Here is a 21,566-nt window from a genome sequence, read left to right on the forward strand (position 1 = left end):
AGCTACTTTCTCATGACCTGTACCAGGCAGTAAGTTACAAAAAATATGGTTAGATAATGTCTTCCATTTTGCAGCTTGGCGTAATATTTATTTCCCACATTTTCAGATCTTTAATGGAAGAGGACGTAGATGAAAATGAGAAGGGAGATATGATATTGCGTGAAGAATCTGACAAAGCACTCAAGGACTTAAGTCGAAACAAGGTCCCATGAGTAGACAACATTCTGTTACAGATACTGGTAACCTTGAGAGAGCCAGCGATAACAAAGCTCTTCCATCTGGTGAGAAAGATGCATTAGACAGATGAAATACCACAGACTTCAAGAAGAATATAATAATCCAAATTCCAAAGAAAGCAGATGCTGGCAGATGTGAAAATTACCGAACTATCAGTTTAATAAGTCACGGTTGCAAAATACTAACACAAATGCTTCACAGAAGAATGGAAAAACTGATAGAAGCCAACGTCGGGGAAGATCAGTTTGGACTCAGGAGAAATGTAGGGATACTCGAGGCAATACTGACCCTACGCCTTCTCGTAGAAGAAAGGTTAGGGAAAGGCAAACCTACGTTTATAGTATTTGTAGACTTAGAGAAAGTTTTGACAATGTTGAATGGAATACTCTCTTTAAAATTCTAAAAGTGGCAGGGGTAAAATACAGGGAGTGAAAGGCTATTTACAATTTGTACAGAAACTAGATGGCAGTTATAAGAGTCGAGGGGCAGAAAGAGGAAGCACTGGTTGAGAAGGAAGTGAGACAGGGTTGTAGCCTATCCCCGATGTTATTCAATCTGTATATTGACAGAGCAGTGAAGGAAACAAAAGAAAGATTTGGAGTAGGAAGTAAAGTCCAGGGAGAAGAAATAAAAACGCTGAGGTCTGGTGACGACATTGTAATTCTGTCAGAGACAGCAAAGGACTTGGTAAAGCAGTTGAACAGAATGGACAATGTCTTGCAAAGAGGATATAAGATGAACGTCAACAAAAGCAAAACGAATGTAATGGAATGTAGTCCAATTAAATCAGGTGATGCTGAGGGAATTAGATTAGGAAAAGAGACACTTAAAGTAGTAGACGAGTTTTGCTATTTGGGAAACAAGATTACTGATGATGGTCGCTGTAGGGAGGATATAAAATGTAGAATGGCAATGGCAAGAAAAGCGTTTCTGAAGAAGAGAAATTTGTTAACATAGAGTATGGCTCTAAGTGTCAGGAAGTCCTTTCTGAAAGCCGGCCGGAGTGGCCGAGCGGTTAAAGGCGCTACAGTCTGGAACCGCACGACCGCTACGGTCGCAGGTTCGAATCCTGCCTCGGGCATGGATGTGTGTGATGTCCTTAGCTTAGTTAGGTTTAAGTAGTTCTAAGTTCTAGGGGACTTATGACCACAGCAGTTGAGTCCCACAGTGCTCAGAGCCATTTGAACCATCCTTTCTGAAAGTGTTTGTATGGAGTGTACCCATGTATGGAAGTAAAACATTGACAATAAACAGTTTAGACAAGAAGAAAATAGAGGTTTTCGAAATGTGGTGCTACAGAAGAATGCTCAAGATTAGATGGATAGATCACGTAACTAATTAGGAGATACTAAACAGAATTGGGGAGAAGAGAAATTTGTGGCACAGCCTGACTAGAAGAAGGGATCGGTTGATAGGACACATTCTGAGGCATCAGGGGATCACCAATTTAGTACTGGAGTGAAACTTGATGCTTGGGGGGGGGGGGGGAGGGGGGCGGAAAAAATCGTAGAGGGAGGCCAAGAGATAAATACAGTAAGCAGATTCAGAAGGATGTAGGTTGCAGTAGTTACTCGGAGATGAAGAGGCTTGCACAGGATGGAGAGACGTAGAGAGCTGCATCATACCAGTCTTTGGACTGAAGACCGCAACAACAACAATGTGCCTCTAATTGTGTTCAAACTTTGCTTCTGTTGTTCAATAAGATAGTTAACTATCGATGCACATGGTGCAGTATCCGGTTTTCATTAGTTCATCTGAAAACTAGTCGTGTTGATTACATCACACTCTCGTTTATTTAAATGCATTCAGGATTTTGTGATGTATCTGGAATTTTTCCTTGCTCATGTGATGGCCACGTATGCCATGTGATCTACGTACGGACAATTGCAGTTTCTTGAATCACTGATCATGAACTGAGTCGTAATAATCATCATTAAACTGAAGCTTCTGCGATTTATTTTCAGTTCCTTGTCATTTTTGAAGTCATGTTCAGAGATGCGACAAGTTGTGTATGTTTACTTAATTACAAGCACGAACCGTAGTCAGAACTCTGCCTTCAGTAGAAACGTTAGTCAATGCGGTACAAAACTGCAATCATCGTAAGCCTTTTTCAGAACTACAGAAATATTTTCCTATCCTTTAAATGCTTTACAATTTAGAAGGTAAATGGTGGTGTGGAGACTCCGCTACAGCTTGCTCATTATCAGAGTACATTCAAATACTTGATGAATAAAGTCTGGATATTTTCGCGTCGTAGGCTACACTGCCTCTTCACTCCCACCTCTACCCCTTTGACAGATAAGTGGTTCTTACCGCGTCCCCCCTCCCCAGTGCTTCTTTCCTGATAGTAAGTGATATGTGTATTATGTTTGGCTCAAATCGATCCAGTAGTTCAGGAGGAGATTTGACGCATAAATACCTGTACTTACATAGATACATCAATTTTTATATTGTTGTACACTTTTGTGTTCAGATTTTGTGCGAAGAGATGTTACGCTATCAGACAGAGCCACACATGCTCACAGGACATGATCTACCTGTAAGGAAGATCAACTATTCGTTCTTCGAGTCAGGTTAAGAATTTGTTACACGTAGCTATGATTTTAAATTTCTTTCAAGTATTCGTTTATGCCTTCTTTTCTTTCTGTTGCCAAAAGTAAGCATTACCTTTTCTTGAATCCATCGATATTACACTTTAATACAAAAAACGCGACGCATCACTAAAGAATTATCTGAATGTGACGGATATCGGTAGATGTGATGTACATGTGCAGACAAATGAATGGTTACAATTTATTAAAGAGGGTGTCACGGATGACAAACAAAAGGGTCCTGCGATGAAACGAAACGGCAGCCTTGACAAGCGTTCCTGGTTGTCGGGCCGTACGGCGGGCGACAGTCAGACTGGAATCCTAAAAAGCTGTTTGGGGCGTCTCCAGTCACGTCTTTGCTGGTCCCCGGGGCTCAGTTCGAAGCGATCCTAAGCACTGAAGACACTTCTATTCCAGTCAATGAGACTCCAGACCGAAGGTATCTCTGGAGACGTCTCGGACAGCAGTGGGGCACCAGTCTTACCATCACGTGCCAAACGGCCCGACAAACAGCAGTAACGCCTCTGGTGCTATTTCTTTTCACAGCAGGACGCACTTGGTTGTCATCCACGGCACCCTTACAGCACAGCGATACGTTGACAATATTCTAAGCCCAATTTTGTCGCCTTTCATAACAAGCCATTCTGAGCTCATGGCTTTGAGCACTATGGGACTTAACTTCAGAGGTCATCAGTCCCCTAGAACTTAGAACTACTTAAACCTAACTAACCTAGGGACATCACGCACATCCATGCCCGAGACAGGATTCTAACCTGCGACTGTAGCGGTCGCGCGGTTCCAGACTGAAGCGCCTAGAACCGCTAGGCCACTTGAGTTTACATTTCAGCAACATAATGCCCGTCCGCACATGGCGAGAGCTTGTAATGCTTGTCTTCGTGCTTGCCAACCCCTAAATCGGCAGGCAAACTCGCGGGATCTGGAGTATTATGGGTAGTACCCCCCAACCAACTCGGGATTCTGACGATCTAGCTAGGCAGCTGGACAGAATTTGACACGATAGCAGCGAGGAGGACATCCAACAACTCTTCCAATCAACGCCAAGCTTGTATAAGGGCCAGAGGTGGACCAACGCGTTATTGACTTGCTCCGTTTGTGAAGCTCTTTCTCTTGAAAAATCATCAAATTCGTCTGAAATCGTAATGATTTGTTTGCCTGTAAATGTACATCAACTCTGCCGGTTTCCGTCCCATTAGGATAATTCTTTCGTGGTGGGTCTTATTTTTCTCTTATATAAAAATTGATTTATTTATGTAAGTACAGGTATGTATGCGCCACATCTCCTCCTAAACTACTGGATCGATTTGAAGGAAAAAATGGTACACATATCACTTACTATCTGGAAAGAAGCTCGGGGCGGGGGGGGGGGGGGGACCACCTGTCTGTCAAAGGGGTGGGGGTGAGAGTGAAAAAACAGTGTAGCCTACGACGCGAAAATATCCAGACTTTATTCATCAAGTATTTGAGAATGAGAGCACTTGGTTACTTACAACAAACCTTACATATAATTTCAAAGTTTTATGAGACTTTTCTCGCCGATATCCCTCACAAAATGATGAAAGGAACATAGTTGATCTCTTACTAAATTTTCACTGTTCATGCAGTAAAGCGACCGCATCAGGCATGACGTTTAAATTTTCTACTTCTTTGTTAACTCTTTTAGCAACGCATTTTGCAGACAGTATTCACATAGACTACTGGATGTGCTCGCAGAATTATGTCTCTGTACGACTCGTAGTTCAGGAGGAATGGAGCCATAAGCAATGTGCTTCCTGAAAACGAAATTTCAGGGCGAAGTACGCTGAGATACAGGTGAAATACGTGTGTCTGTAGAAGTATGTGAGGAATATGTTAAATACTTGCGACATGTGCGTATGTATCTAAAGTCGAGAGTAAAAAACTCCTCCTAAACCTCTGGATCGATTTCAGCCAAACTTCGTAAACATGTTACTTACTATCAAGAAAGAAATACTGTGAGGGTAAGAACCACCCGCCACCGCTAGAGGAGGGTGGGGGGGGGGGGGTGAGGGACAGAGAAGTATTGAGGAGGAGGAATGGAAAGGCCGAGAGGGGGAAGGAGAAGATGGACAGACCGTGAGGACGACGGAAGAGGTGGACACAGATAGGGGAGAGGAGGAGATGGTCGAAGAGAGTGAGAGGAGAAAATGCACATAGAGGTGGGGGAGGAGACGAACATAGAGAGGGGGAGGAGGTGGGCAGAGACAGGGGAGAGCAGAAGATTGACTGAGAGAGGGGTGAGAAGGAGATTGACTGAGAGAGGGGTGGGAATGAGATCAACAGATGAGGGGAGGAGATGGACGTTGGACAAAGAGATGGGGAAGGTGGAGATGGACAGAGAGAGGAGGGAGTAAGAGGACAGAGAGAGAGAAGCGGAGGAGGTGGATAGAGAGAGTATCGGAAGATGGAAAGAGAGAGGGGGAAGGACGAGATGACTAACACATCTAGGCGACGCTGGCTACTCAGCTAATATTTTTATAAAATGTGGTCAGATTGTGTTATAAATTATTTCTGAGGTCGAAACTTTAGACAGTAGCATATATTCAGTGCATTTTTCTGAAGACGTATTTTCATGTACCCAGAACATTACACAAATAGGGTAGGCTTGCACCTTGCTAGTTCTTTGTTGTCTGTGACTGCTTGCTCGCCGTACTGATGGAATAACATGGGGATAAACTGCAATCCTGTCTGTAATGGTACGTGGTATACTAGAGGTAGGGCGTACCTGCGCGGCCATGACCCGCTGGCGCTCGGCAATGAGGGAGCACTTGGCGCAGACGCAGGCGCGGAAGCGGCACTGGCGCTTGTGCCCCTTGAGCCAGCTGATGAGCCCATGGTTGCGGCAGCGCGCGCACTTGGGCCTGCGCGCGCCGCGCTCCGTGCGAGGGAAGCCTGCGCCGCCGCTCATCATCCTGCAACACAACACGAATCACACCCACTCAGTTAGGCTAAACTGCGACACGCTCCTAGTGTAAATGTGTTGTAACCACTGTGCTGACAGAGCCCAACAAATTTCAAAAAAGCGTCACAAGAGACTTAAGACTGCGTGCCATCTAGTGCCCGTAGCGATTATCCTGAATGGAAATCACCCTTCAGAATGGTGGACCTGCAAGAGGGAAATTAAATGACCTCGAAAAATCTTAATGTTGAAGTACAAGCTCCGGATGTAGGGTAAACCAAAATCCGCATACTCTGCCGCAATCGTGAGAATCCTTGCATGTTAAGAGTACAAAAATATCTGTAACAAAATTTCATACCGCGCATATTTTCTGCAGAAAATGGACGTCAGAGAAAGTTAGTTTGGCAACACTGCAATCACATTTACAATAAGTATCTTCTTTCAGTAATTTTTAGCTGTGTTACGTCCGCCCCCGATAGCTGAGTGGTCAGCGCGACGGAATGTCAATAGTAAGGGCCCGGGTTCGATTTCCGGCTGGGTGTTGTGTTGTCCTGATCATCATCATTTCATTCTCATCGACGCGCAAGTAGCCGAAGTGGCGTCAAATCGATAGACTTGTACCTGGCGAACGGTCTAACCGACGGAAGGCCCTAGTCACACGACATCACAGCTGTGTTACGCAGTTAGTGCAGTGGGTAACATTTCACGTTAGAATACTCGATTCCGAGAGTTCGGTTCGGTTTCTGCCGGCCGCGGTGGTGTCGCGGTTCTAGGCGCGCAGTCCGGAACCGCGCGACTGCTACGGTCGCAGGTTCGAATCCTGCCTCGGGCATGGATGTGTGTGATGTCCTTAGGTTAGCTAGGTTTAAGTAGTTCTAAGTTCTAGGGGACTGATGACCACAACTGTTAAGTCCCATAGTGCTCAGAGCCATTTGAACCATTTTTTGATTCCGTTTCTAGACTCATTTCTGTAAAGTACACTGTTTCTTAAACATCTCCTGCAACTCAAGTTCTTTTCAGTGTTAAATATAAAAACCACTGATCAGACATGCTGGAAATATTCGTGAAGAGTAATAATCAGTTAAAATTAGTTACTTGTCGTAGGGCAGAAATAACTAGACAGCATAGCGCTGCGGGCATGTTACACATGCTTACAACGTCCAGTTAGAAAGGGCAGTATTTGGTAAATAGTGGTGTCTCAGGAGGAATGTTCAATATTCAGTCATATGACAGGAACGATTATTCGAGGCAAAGTCCTAGTCAACGTGGGCTCTAAAATGCATACCTTAAGAGCAGTGAACACTTGTTCATCTTCACTACTGAAGAAGTGCTCGTAGCTCTTCAGATATGCATTTTGGAGCCCATGTTTTGCAGCTTTTTTGCATTGAGTGTTAGTTCCTGTTATATACCTGAACATTCACTATTCCGTATGTGTGGAGTGGGATTCTATACTCTGATTAAAATTGCTTTGAGACTGATGTTTCAGCGAGTCGAGTGGTAGGGGCCAGCCGCCGTCGAATCGTAGTTCATCGTCGAGCGCCGCTTACTCCCTGTCCTGTCTGTTTAGTAGGTACGCGCAGCACCTTGTAAAATGTGCATGTTGGCTACACTGTCCCCGCCATCACAGTCTATCAATCACAAAAAAATTTCAATCGAAGTATAGCCCTACTAGTGACGTAAAATCCTAACGCGATGTACTGCACAGCACATAAAAGTGGTAAGCGTGATACCGACAGTTGGTACTATTCGATGAAAATAATGACAGGAAGTGACAGGAAGGTATATCGGAAACTAGGTTGAAATGCATTCGATGGAGTACTGTGAAACATTATTCATAGACGAAGTGATTTTCTTGAACGCGGGGAACTATGTAGGTTAAAAGAAGCAGGAATAGAGGAAAACCAAGAAACAGAGATGCGTAGTCGGTTTATTTTTCAATTTGGAGGAAGGGTACAACAGAAAAAAGAGAGACGGCCGGGGTGGCCGAGCGGTTCTAGGCGCTACAGTCTGGAACCGCGCGACCGCTACGTCGCAGGTTCGAATCCTGCCTCGGGCATGGACGTGTGTGATGTCCTTAGGTTAGTTAGATTTAAGTAATTCCAAGTTATGGGGGACTGATGACCTCAGAAGTTAAGTCCCACAGTGCTCAGAGCCATTTGAACCATTTGAAGAAAAAAGGGAAGCAATGTTGGAACAGACGAGAAAGCATGGAGGTGTATATAGTTAGAAGCAAATAGAATAAACACTTAAAGGCAAAATACGTCTTTGAAATTGGACTAACGAAAAACGATTGTATTTTCATTTCTGTGTTGGCATTAAATAACAGCACCTGTTTCGCATAAGACTTGCTTTAATTGCATTATAACGATTAAAAAGACAGCTATCTTATCATGCAGTCTACAAAATAAAAATACACTGAAACCCATAATCGAACTCGAGTATTCTAACGTGGACTCTACCCCGTGCACTAACTTGGTAATACAGGTGAACAGTATTACTGAATGAAGATACTTGTTCTACATTTGATTACAGCGCTGCCAAATTGCCTTTTCCTATAGCACGGGACGAAACTTTGTTACAGGCGGAGGAATCATTCTGTGCCGTCCGAGTATAATATGTTGTCGATATGACTTGCAAAAATAAGAAACATAATTCATTGAAGGTGCCCGCCTAGCTTGGTCTGGAAGATTCGTAGATTTTATGAAAGCAGATAGACGTTCCAGAAGAAGTAAGAGTATTTGTTCGATTATCGTTCTATTGGCAACACCTATGGTAAAGCCGAGGAAATTTCCTGGCCGCCCTCGCACTGCAAAAGGACCGGAAAATGTCGCTTTAGTAAGGCATTCGATTCAGCAGTCTCCACAGTGTTAGGCACGAAAACACTAGACGAATCTATTCTTATCGGACCAAAGTGTTCGCAGAATTCTTCACGGAAATCATAAGATTGTGATGACTCAAGAATTGAGTCACAGAAACTTTGAAACCCATATGAGATTGCGCTAAGATATTATTGGAAACGAACGGTGTACAGATGTCATTCTCTCTCCCGGTGAACCCAGTTTTCATCTTTCGGTTACAGTAAATAAACAAAATTTCAGACACTGGTCTGAAAATAATCCCCGAGCACTTCACCAACATCCACAACATAGCCTGAAAGCAACAGGTTGGTGTGTAGTTTTCCAGTTTGGTGTGTTGGGTCCCAGGGTTTTTGAAGAAGACGGTGTGACGATTACAGTAAATTCAGTGACCGTTATTGTGCGATGTTGCAAAACTTTCTCCGGCCAAAAGTGACAATATTATTAATGATCACGGAGCAGAAAACGCTTGGTTTCAACAAAATGATCCAACATCCGACACGTCACGTCATGCACTTAAAATCCTGAGAGACATGTTTCTTGGGCACATTGTTTCCCTGCGAATTAATATCAGGTGGCTCAAAATGGTTCAAATTGCTCTGAGCACTATGGGACTTAACTTCTGAGGGCACCAGTCCCCTAGAACTTAGAACTACTTAAACCTAACTAACCTAAGAACATCACACACATCCATGCCCGAGGCAGGATTCGAACCTGCGACCGTATCAGGTGGCCGCCACGCTCAACTGACTTGATACCCTGAGACTACTTCCCGTGGGGATACCTAAAATCCAAGATGTTTCAGCATCACCCCAAAACCATGCAAGCTCTTAAGATAGCGATAACAAACGAGGTTGCTGCCATTCCACCCGATATGACAGGCAAGTTCATGGAAACCTTCTGAGAGAGGCTCAATCAGCGAATCAGCAACGAAGGCCGCAATTTGAGCTATGTATTGATCAGAACCTGTTGATATAAACTGTTGCTGTAAATGGCATTTTGTTTACTTTATTTCTATAAATAATATTTATTTGTACGTCATAAGGTTTTGTTTATACGAGTATTCATTTCCAAAATAAAGCAGTTCTTTTTGCCGTGCCCTGTATGAGTGGGTATTAATGTTATATGCGGGTTATGGCTTTAGAGCTGAGGCAAAAGTTAAATCCAAGGAAACCCTAATGTTGGATCCGAAAACGGGTGTCGATCAGAAATAAAATGGGGCAACAGCCGAAGACGAAAATGCTGTCTCTTCAGAGATTTTAAAATTTTATTATATTCGTTGATGTCAGTATTTCGAATGCTTCTAGTTTTTACTTTCTCAGCTGTCAAATCTACATCTACATCTACATCTACATCCATACTCCGCAAGCCACCTGACGGTGTGTGGCGGAGGGTACCTTGAGTACCTCTATCGGTTCTCCCTTCTATTCCAGTCTCGTATTGTTCGTGGAAAGAAGGATTGTCGGTATGCCTCTGTGTGGGCTCTAATCTCTCTGATTTTATCCTCATGGTCTCTTCGCGAGATATACGTTGGAGGGAGCAATATACTGCTTGACTCTTCGGTGAAGGTATGTTCTCGAAACTTCAACAAAAGCCCGTACCGAGTTACTGAGCGTCTCTCCTGCAGAGTCTTCCACTGGAGTTTATCTATCATCTCCGTAACGCTTTCCCGATTACTAAATGATCCTGTAACGAAGCGCGCTGCTCTCCGTTGGATCTTCTCTATATCTTCTATCAACCCTATCTGGTACGGATCCCACACTGTCAATTTTACAGTGCTCTGTCTCTCAAATCACTATCTTTATATGACTCGCTTTCACAGTACCAAATTAATTTCATTTATTTACTCACTCGAAAATCTTTCCAGATTGTGGGAAACGTCACGTGCACGCACACGCAAGCACACACAAGCGCAAACGCACGCATACACACACACACACACACACACACACACACACACACACACACACACACACACACACGCATTATATATATATATTCTATCAACCCTATCTGGTACGGATCCCACACTGTCAAATATATATATGTATATATATATATACATCCGCGCGCGCGTATGTTGAGCATGAACTTGCGATGGTCGTGGTCATTTCAATAGTTCCCTGTACTGCGGCTTTTCGTACTCTATGTGTAATTTATTTCAGCATTAGGGTGCACGTAATATTGCTAAGATAACATGAAATTTGGCTGAGATACATTTTGAAGGTGGCAGGTTTAACTACATAAACCAGCAAATACTGGTGCAGTGCAGAGAGGCCTTAACTAACGAGTTTTAGATGAATGATTTCTCAAATATTTAAGACAACTGATAGCGACAAGATCACTGAAATATGTGAAACTACGCTCAAAGACGATGCCGTTCAGTTTGTGTTTCCTAACCTGTTTCGGAAGCAGACAACTTATTCATCAAGCGACTGATGGTTGGATTAGAAGAGATTCCCTCTGGATTCGGGCTGCTATCCCAAGTGGAAAAAAACAGCCAGTCTTTCTGGCGAGATGAAGGCAAAGCTACCATCTGCAGCATTGTTGACAAGACTGATTGCGGAATTTTGCTACAGAGCTGTGTGGAGCGTCTGAAGCAGAATCTCGAACGTTTCTGCGACCGTGTAAGCTGCAGATTTCTTGACTTGCAACGGTAGGGAAGTTGGATATTGGGTCCCGCTTAATATATCAGGGGTCCACTACACACAGAAAACGGCTACACGTATAGCGGGGCTGTGTGAAGTGGACTGACCGGTATTTTTAGGTTAGAGGGCCTCGAGAAAAGGGCGTTCTGCATCCTTTTAGGGAAGGCTTAGCAATAATCGGTATTGCAGTTCTAAATTGTCGTATCTGTGTTGGGAAAAAACCAGAGCTCCAAGAGCTATTAGAAAGCACTGAAGCTCAAATCGTATAGATAAGGAAAGCTCGCTAAAGCGGGATATAAGTTCAGCCTAAATTTTTACAAGGCACCCATCGGTGCTCAGAAAGGATAAATTAAATACAATCGGTGGAAGATCATTTGTTGCTGTTAGAAGTATTTTCCTTTGTAGTGAAATTCAAATAGATAGTTAATATGAGTTAGCATGCATAGAGGCTACACCTGACAATCGGAATAAATTAATAATTGGTTTCTTTTACCGACCCCGAATCAGATGATACAGTTGCTAAATAGTTCAGAGAAAACTTGAGTCTCATTTCCAATAGTTACACCACGAGTACGATTATAGTTGATGATGACTTCAGTCTACCCTCGATATGTTAGCGAAAATACACGTTCAAAGTCGGTGGTATGCATAATAAAGGGTGATTATAATTACAGTTAAACTTTCAAACCGCTGTAGAAATTACACCACTGGTCAGAATGACGTCAAATTACAACGGAATGTTACCAGAGAAGGGGGAAAACGTATAAGAAAAATAAATAGTTACAAAATGTAGCAATAGATGGCGCTGTAAGCATCATAATTTAATAGTGATCGACTACAAATGACAAACGAATCATACAACAATTCCTAAGGTGTACGTTTACATTAAATACATTGTACTACTCAGTATACGTAGGTGTACAGGTGTGGTACTATTAGTTACGTAAGCCCATCCACCACGGCAAGGTCATATCAAAAGGTTCAAATGGCTCTGAGCACTATGGGACTTAACATCTATGGTCATCAGTCCCCTAGAACTTAGAACGACTTAAACCTAACTAACCTAAGAACATCACAAACATCCCTGCCCGAGGCAGCATTCGAAACTGCGACCGTAGCGGTCTTGCGGTTCCAGACTGAAGCGCCTAGAACCGCACGGCCACACCGGCCGGCAAGGTCATATCACATCGGATCGGAAAAATCGGTTTTTAATTGTCCTGAGGCCAAAAACCGCAAAAAAAAGCATCACTCACATCGGTTTTTAACTATCCAGAGGCCAAAAACCGCATAAAAATCTCCAATCCAAATCAAATCGGATTATTAATTTCCTTGTGGCTGGCGCAAAACATGCTCAATATGCTGCCGACCGTTTTCTGCAACAAGTCGAAATGGAGGAACAGCATATTCCACAACTGTTCGAAGTGTTTCCAGGGTCACGTTCAGAATGTGTTGCACAATGCGTGCCTTCAATGCAGCTACGTTTGCAATCAGAACACTGAATACAACATCTTTCAGATAGCCCCACAGCCAGAAGTCACACGGATTTAGATCAGGTGATCGGGACGGCCAGGCTGTAGGAAAATGGCGGCTGATAATTCTCGAATTTCCGAAATGGCGCTTCAACAGCTGCTTAACTGGATTTGCAATGTGCGGAGGTGCGCCATCTTACATAAAAATGATCCCATCCACGCATCCACGCTGTTGGAGAGCTGGAATAACGTAGTTGCGTAGAAGACACTCATAGCGCTTACCAGTGACGGTACGGGTAACAGGACCGGAAGCACCTGTCTCTTCGAAAAAGTATGGCCCTATGATAAATGATGCCGTAAACCCGCACCACACAGTGACCTTTTCAGGATGAAGTGGTACTGGTTGATTCGCGTGCGGATTTTCCGTGGCCCACATTCGGCAATTCTTTGTATTGACATATCCTGTTAGATTGAAATGGGCTTCGTCTGTCCACAAAATCTTCCACTGCCAGTCATTGTTCACTTCCATGCGACCAAGAAATTCTAAAGCAAAGGTCTCTCTTGCTGGCAGGTCAACAGGAAGCAACTCGTGCACATGGGTAATTTTGAATGGATAGCAAGGAAGGATGTTTCGTAGGATTTTATGCACCGTGCTCACTGGTATGTCTAACGTTCGGGCAATTCTCCGTGCACTACCACCACTCGTCACCTCCTGCATTGCTGTGGCCACTGCTTCCACTGATGTCGAATCAATTCGTTTCCTCCCTCAACCAGGTTTCACACCAAAATAACCCGTCTTTTCGAATCTCCGAACCATTGTGTCCTCCTGCTTAGCTGGGTGGTAACGTGCTCGCCTCCCATGAAAGCGGGCCCGGGTTGGAGATTTTCTCCGCTAGAGGACTGGGTGTTATGTTGTGTTGTCCTCTTCATCCTCTGATCCTCATTACCGGCGCGCAAGTCACCCAATGAGACGTCAACTGAAATAAGACTTGCACTTGGCGGCCGAACTCCCCCGGAAGGGACCTACCGGCCAACGATGCCATACACTCATTTCCATTTTTTTCCGAATCATTTTCTCCAGATCCACGGAAGTCATCGGACTAACGCCTTTTTTCAAACCCTTCAGTGTCTGTAACTTCTGCAGAGCGACGTGTGCACAGTCATCATTCTTGTAATACAGCTTTACAAGTAGAGCGCGATCCTGCATTGAGACAGTCATGGCGAACGTCGCAGACGCGAGAGGAGGAAAAGCCGTGTACCGGGCGTGTTTATACCAACTTCAATGGATCGTGCGCATGACAGGTGTTTTCATTTACGTATTCTGACACATACAGTGCCATCTATTAATCAATTTTCACACTATTTTTTTCTTCTGCCATACGTTTTCCCCCTTCCTCGATTATATTCCGTTGCAATTTTACGTCATTCTGACCAGTGGTGTTATTTCTATAGCGTTTTGAAAGTTTAACTTTAATTATAATCAGATTGTATATAGTCTGAAATTGTGCTGAGTGCTCTCTCCGAAAGTTGTTTTGAGCAATTCGGTCAAAGTGTAAATGGGCGTCCAAACATAACTGATCTCTTAGCGACAAATAATCCTTAGCAGGTGGGTAGCATCATGACGGATACTTCAGGATCAAATGGTTCAAATGGCCCTCAGCACTATGGCACTTAACATCTGAGGTCATCAGTCCCCTAGAACTTAGAACTACTTAAACCTAACTAACCTGAGGACATCACACACATCCATGCCCGAGGCAGGATTCGAACCTGCGACCGTAAGAGTCGCGCGGTTCCGGACTCAAGTGCCTAGAACCGCGCGGCCACCGCGGCCGGCAACATCAGAATCCACCAAAAATAAACGCAAAATATATCTCTTTAAAAAATCTGATAAAAATTCGCTTGTCGCCTTCCTAAGGGTCAATCTCCACTCCTTCCAGACTGAATACGTAAGCGCAGACCAGATGTGGTTTCAATTCAAAGAAATAGTATCGACACCAGTCGACAGACACATAGCAGATTAATTAATAAGAGATAGTACTGATCCCCTATGGTACACAAAACAAGTTAGAACACTGTTGCGGAAGCAACGAAAAAAGCATGCCAAATTTACATGTTCGACGTCAATATGCGATAGTCACTCACAGACGGGATGTTTCAGTCTCGCAGTGGAGGGTATATAAAGCGCGTTGGGGGGACGCGGTGAACAGTGTAACTGTTGTTGTAATTCGGAAACGGAGCAATTTGTCTGACGACCAAACGGGCATGATCATCGGCTTTCGGGCCAAGGGTGGAAGCATTTCCGAAGTGGCTAAGTTTGTAAATTGTTCGCGTGTCGCCGTGGTTAAAGTATACCGTGCATGGCAAAATGGCGACATCCAAAACTGGCGCTGAGGCAACTGTGATGCACCACGAGCTACATATGACAGGGGTGAACGATGGCTGCGGAGATGTGTACAGGTGAATAGATGTGCAACTTCAGAGTAACTGACCGCCTAGATGAACCAAGGGGTTAACAACAGTGTCTCATCAACGACTATTCAGCGAACGTTGTTACCCATGGGCATATGCAGCAGGCGCCTAGTTCACGCACCCATGCTGATTGCTGTTCATCGGCGCCATTATTGCAAATGGTCTTCCGCTGAGTGGCAAAGATGGCCGTATCAGATGAATCGAGTTTTATGCTCCATCGGACAGATGGTCTTAGGCGTGAACGGCGTGCAACGTCTGAAAGCAAACGCTGCAACTATTGTCGGAAGGGTCCAGGCCACATGAGGGAGTGTTATGATCTCGGGGAATGTTTTTGTGGCATTCCCCTGGTGACCTCGTCATTCTGGGAGGCACAATGGATGAACACAAGTGTACGTTCTATCGTCGGGGAACTTGTACAACCTTACATGCACTTTTTTTTCTTCGGCACGATGGCATCTACCATCAGGACAGTGCAACGTGTCACACAGCTCGCTGTGTACGTGCGTGGTTTTAAGAGAACCAGGATGAGTTAACCGTACTACACTGGCCACCAAACTACCTAGATTTAAACCCAACTGCGAATCTGGGGGACCACATCGATTGGACTGTTCGCGCCATGGATCCCAGCCGAGAAACCCAGCGCAGCTGGGCACGGAACTGGAGACGGCATGGCTGTGAATCACTGTTTTTACCTTCTAGAACCTCACTGACTCACTTTCTGCACGTCTCGCAGCGGGTGGTGCTGCAAAAGGTGGTTGTTCAAGCTTTTGGGCGGAGGGCACGTTAATGTGACTGGACAGTGTATTTGCTATTGTTATGACAATATTTGATTTTGCTCCCGCCTAGTTGCTGTATTGTGGGGATTTATCCTTCCTGTTAACAACGTATAGGTTATGACATTTATTCGAAAAGTAGGAATACAGTACCACCACAGGTATACAATTTACTGGAAACGAATAAAAATTTGTGACAGATCGGGACTCGAAATCGGATTTTCCACTTTCCACGACCACTCGCCTTAAGCGCTTCGGCTATCTGAGCGCGCTTCTCGGACAGATCCAACTTCCATGTGTGCCAGTGTCTGCTACTAATAGTGCTCTCATAGTTATGTGATTCCCGCACAGGGAGAGGCATATTTTAGTTTTCTCGTCGGATCGTCTTGGCTTTGGCATGAAATATAGTAGTGAAGTGTCTGTATTTGACAGTGTCTGTAAGGCTCGATGAAATCTTCGTTCGTACATGCATCTCCCCCTGATCTCTCCTGAGTTATTTGCGAGACCTGTCAGTCGTCCGTTTCTTGTGTGTGGCTCCTGCAAGCACACCACGTTCGCGCACTGCTCGTCCACGACCTTCGCCAGCTCCGCATTCACGACAAGCACTTTGCATAGCGTTTAGCTGGAACAGCTTCACGGGTGCTTCGTGAAAACAAAGCATTTCATGCCGGCCTTGTTCGGGTCGAAGACGAGTACGTGGCCGTGTGCCATCAGTTGGTCCAGGTTGAACTCTTCCGATCTCCGCGCTCACGCTCTCCCTTAGAGTTGAAGCAGTAGACGGTGCTCAGCCGGGAGATTTTTCAATCTTTAAGCTCATTCGGTCCGATTGTTCGCTTGAGGAAGGCACACTGTGTTCCCTTTATGGTGCATTTTGTTTGTGCAAACTGGTTCAAATGGCTCTGGGCATTATGGGACTTAACTTCTGAGGTCATCAGTCCCCTAGAACTTAGAACTACTTAAACCTAACTAACCTAAGGACATCACACACATCCATGCCCGAAGCAGGATTCGAACCTGCGATCGTCGCGGTCGCGCGGTTCCAGACTGAAGAGCCTAGAACCACTCGGCCACAACGGTCGGCTTTGTTTGTTAAGAACCGTTTGGCGGTTAGAAAGATATCTCGCTGTTCCATTCTATTAATACGCAAGGTTTGCTCTAGGGACACATAGTAATAGAAGCAGTTGTGTTGAATTTGTGAATTTTTCCTTGTTCTGTTTTCATGTTTTGTGGTTTTCGATCTATTTCTTCTGTGATTATGTTTGGTTTTGTGTGTTGTATCGTTTGTGGTCTGCTGTCTCTGACTTGGTGGATGTGTTCGTGTACTATCATCGTTGTCAAGTGGTCGCTTAACATACGTTTTGTTGCTCGATGCTTCTATCGTTGGCGATACAGTTATGGAAATTGATGTCTTGCGCATTTTATCTACTGTGAGCATCTGTGCAGCTCCTTGATACGAAACGTGCTGCCTTGAAGTATCGACCACATTTCGTAGCACAATATTCACTTTTTTAGCGTGTCTGTCGTTATTTTTAGAGTCTGCTTGCTCTCTCCGGTGCTTTGTCGTGTGTTGAAGTTTTGCGTGTACAACTGTGTGTTTGGTCTTAGTGTTGGTCTGAACTGTTCGAGCGATGTGTGTCTCAAACAGATGGGACTGTTTTGCGTCAATCTGTTGGTGCTCTGCTGGATGCAATGTTGTAGCGTGGGATGTATTTGTTCGTGAACTTTGTGTTCGTCGTTTCTCTAAGCTTTACCTGCACACTTCCCTTTTACTTATACATTCCCTGCTGATGACCTCAATACGTAAATCCAACCCTGTTCGAGCAAATGTACAATAGACAAAACCGTTCCACTGTCTTGATGAGCTCGAATACTTCTGGTTGTGTACAGCTCGCAACAGTGGCAACGCACCTCTCACTGACAACGTTTAGGGAGAAACGAACTAAAATTTCCTGGCAAACCAAATTCTACACTTACGGCGTCAATTGGAAGGTCGAGCAAAATTTTACCTGCTTGTATCTTTCGGATCATTATCCATGTCCAACTGGATTCTAATAAATATTTCCTGAAAGCATTTGAATGCCTTATTCAGACCCATTACCCTGAACATATTTATCCCAGCATAATTCTTATTCGTTTAACATTTATTCTCTCTTACTCAATTTCATGACAATGTTTATTTTTTTTTCTGCAGCATTGCTTTCCCGTTCTGTCTCTACTTCTGTGAACAGTTTTATGTGTACACACAAAACTTCTGTTCGCCAAATTAATGTGGACCTAGCTGTTTTCGAAATTGAGAGTGATAGTGGATTTTAGTGTTCCCAAATTAAAGGCAAAAGGATTGCTGTTGAACTTGGCGCTTCCACTTAAGTGTGTAATTTGAAAAAAAAAAGTGTATCATTACCTCTTTCATTCGTTCCAGAGAACTGAATAATTAAACGGGTAGTTATTCTCTCCTCCATATGAAATACGAACTTCGTAAAAAAATTAAATTTTGCTAGAAGGCTAACTGATCTAAAATCACTTACTTCTTAAAATAATAATTTTCTCTCACTCTTATAAAACGAATGGCTTACAGTAAGTAGGATGAATTTTGTTTAAATTTTTATATTTAGTGTGTATTACATTGTGGTTTTGCTTGCACATTCAACTTCCGACAGTTGTTTTATAGATTTGACTTTTGTTTACATTCATAAATCAACGCTTGCAACGAGCTATGTACAATCGCGGGTATTTTTACAAATACCCTTTGCTGTGAATAACCACACTAGTGTCCTTTTGCCTGTCACACAAAGGAAGATTTGGCATCTCTGTCTTAACTTTCGAACGTATCTCGAGCTGTTTTAAATTGCTGTTAGACGCGACTTTTCTCCTGCCGCGAGATGGGGCTACATTAGCCAAGGTCTGCATCTCAACAGGTTTGGGAAGGAGGGGGGGTTGATGGAGTTGATTAGTGGCAGTACAGCACATAGCCGCACGGGCACACATGGTCAAATAACTGTTGTCGTGGGTAGAAGCACTAGGACTTTTTTAGGATAAACCATGACAACAGGTGTCAACAGGCTTCCCTCTCATAAAGGTATCTCAGTGAGCTTAGAGACTTTGAAGCGTGGCGCCTTTCTATCGCTCCTTTCTGGAGCCTGTGTATTGGGAGAATGACTCATGCGTACACAGTAGAGTTGTGGCGATTCGTGAATGAGTCGTTCATTTGAACGACTCTAAATAAAGAATCGTAAGAATCGAATCGTCATACGGACGAATCGTCGTTCAAAAGAATCGTAAGAACGATTACGTGTTTCCGAGTCGTGACGATTCTAAGTTCCAACGATTCATCGATTCTTGGTACGCTATGCTTCTAAGGGAACTTCCGAATCATGCCGAGTCGTGCCAAATGATTACGACCGCCAGATGGCAGTTAAGTGGAGGATACGCGTGAACAGAGGAAGCTCGGAACGAACAAACCAAGCTGACACTTGCCGGTGGCTGACGGGAACGAGCGTAAAGGCATTTCCCATTTACTGTCGCTCCCACCAGCCACCGCGCCGACGTCAGCTTAGTTTGCGCGAGTAGTACACGAACTAGTGATGACAGAAACGATATACAGCGAGTACACAGCTCCCAATACACACGATTAAAATCAAGAAATCCAAGTATGATGAATAAATACGTACCTCTAATTGTTGCAGATGCAATGCAAAACACACACACCTTCTTTACACACGAGCAATAGCACTTGGATTATGTATTATATTTCGCGTATCTCGAAAACGGCCCTAACGATTTGGATGAAATTTTGTATTTAGACTGGTTTTTGCTTTTTGAGTTCACCTACATAGTTCCATTCTTTCGTAAAAAGTCAATTTTACAATATATATAGCCTACATAGTTCCATTCGTAAAAACGCAATTTTATATTATAAAAACGCTATTTCACATGATTTTATAATGCCATCTAGTAAAACTTTGTTAGTACGTATTGAATGTAGTTAAGGTTTTGGTTTTCATGTTTATCTGTATATAGGTGTCTTTCCTTACAGCATGAGATTTTACACAAAAGAGTTTTTTAAACAAAAACGCGAATTTCGTGTTTCTTGGGAACAGCTTTAACAGTTTGGATGAAATTTTATATTTAGATACGGATTTTGATTTTTAAGTTTATCTATATTGGCGTGTTTCGTGAAAAACTCGATTTTACGCAATAAGTATTTTATATAGCAATTTCGTAAATCTTTGTTACTGTTGGGTGTTACAGTAGAGGTGTACCAAAATTTTGTGAGATGGCGGTATAACATTATCCGAATACGAACACGTTGGACTTACCGTACATCCAATAGTAACAATCATCCTAGATATGTTTTAGGTTAGACATGGTGTCCTTTCATCAATTAAGGCATTACACGTATAAATCGAGAATCACACTTGTAACGTCATATGCATGTTTACTTATAAATAAACTATTTCTGGCATATCTCGTCATGACACAGTTCGATTCTAACCTCATTGACAATTTCAGACATGTCCTGCCATCTGTGAGTAAGATGTAGAACTTTTTGCATTCCGTAAGAATCGTGCCATTGCAGACTAGAATGAATCGTGAAAGAATCGTGAACGAATCGTAGGAATCGATTCGCTATGTGAGATTGAATCGTAGGAATCGAATCGGGAGAAAGAATCGTGTTGCCCAACCCTAACACACAGTGACAGATGGTCTGAAGCGGGTTCAGTCGAGTAAGTAGCTCTAATTTTCATCCACCAGAGTACAGTAGCGGACAGAAACATTCATGAAACAGGTTGAGAGTATGTTTTTGTGAATTATTCTGTTTATTTCGTTAAGGCTTTTTTTGTTTATTTATGTTCGTACAATTTTGTATAAGTTTTTAGTAGTGTGAATGATGCGTGAATGTGGTCTACAATAAATATGTAGATCATTGTTTTACTGACAAACGCTGTACGAACTAGCATGAGAAATTTTTAACACAGTGTGAATCCAGATGGCAGGTAATTTTGTATCATAGTATGTTAAGTAAGTTAACGGTAAAAGGAATGCTACTTAGAGTGCAAATGAAAATAGTTAATAATGCAAAGTATAAATAAAATATCAGTACATTAAATATTTATTTCAGTAAAAAGTACAATTCCAAAGTGAGTTATTTGTTGATTGGTTAGTCATGAAAAGCGCGGACTAACGTGGGGGAATAATATTTTTCTATTGGCCTTAAAGAAAATTGACCAATCAGAACGGAGTAATCTACGCGCGTCTTTTCTCTTGGAGACAGAGAATGCTTCCAGCAGTAAAAAGTAGTCGGAGCCTAGTCTTGCAATGGTACGGTCGTGTGTAGTAAGAGCTTCGAAGGAATTTATAGTTTGCCGGTTTTAGTTCTGCTACATGCCTCAAAAGTGCTTTAAAGTGAAGGCATATGTATTACGGTGCGTTTCTTTTTATTCTTTTTTTTTTGTAATTATAGATTTTTAAGTAATTTTGTGTATGAGAAAAGACAGTAATTCCGCGTGGCATATTAAGTAGATCGGTGACCAAAAGCTTGAGTGCATTAGACGCCGATAAACTTAATAGTGTGGGGAGCATTTTCAT

At 43.2% G+C, this 21,566-nt stretch overlaps 1 protein-coding gene across 1 annotated transcript in view; it reads right to left on the reverse strand.

Moving 5' to 3' along the window:
• LOC126470976 (doublesex- and mab-3-related transcription factor A2-like) overlaps positions 1-18,015 on the reverse strand; it is a 113,408-nt gene extending 95,393 nt beyond the window's left edge. The window contains exons 1-2 of the mRNA XM_050099022.1: positions 17,987-18,015; positions 5,590-5,776 (exon numbers count right to left, since the gene is read on the reverse strand). Coding sequence (XP_049954979.1) covers positions 5,590-5,776; positions 17,987-18,015 — 216 coding nt within the window. The remainder of the gene's footprint in view (positions 1-5,589; positions 5,777-17,986) is intronic.
• Positions 18,016-21,566: the final 3,551 nt, after the last annotated feature.

Source organism: Schistocerca serialis, chromosome 3, assembly GCF_023864345.2.
Source record: "Schistocerca serialis cubense isolate TAMUIC-IGC-003099 chromosome 3, iqSchSeri2.2, whole genome shotgun sequence".
Lineage (NCBI taxonomy): Eukaryota > Metazoa > Arthropoda > Insecta > Orthoptera > Acrididae > Schistocerca > Schistocerca serialis.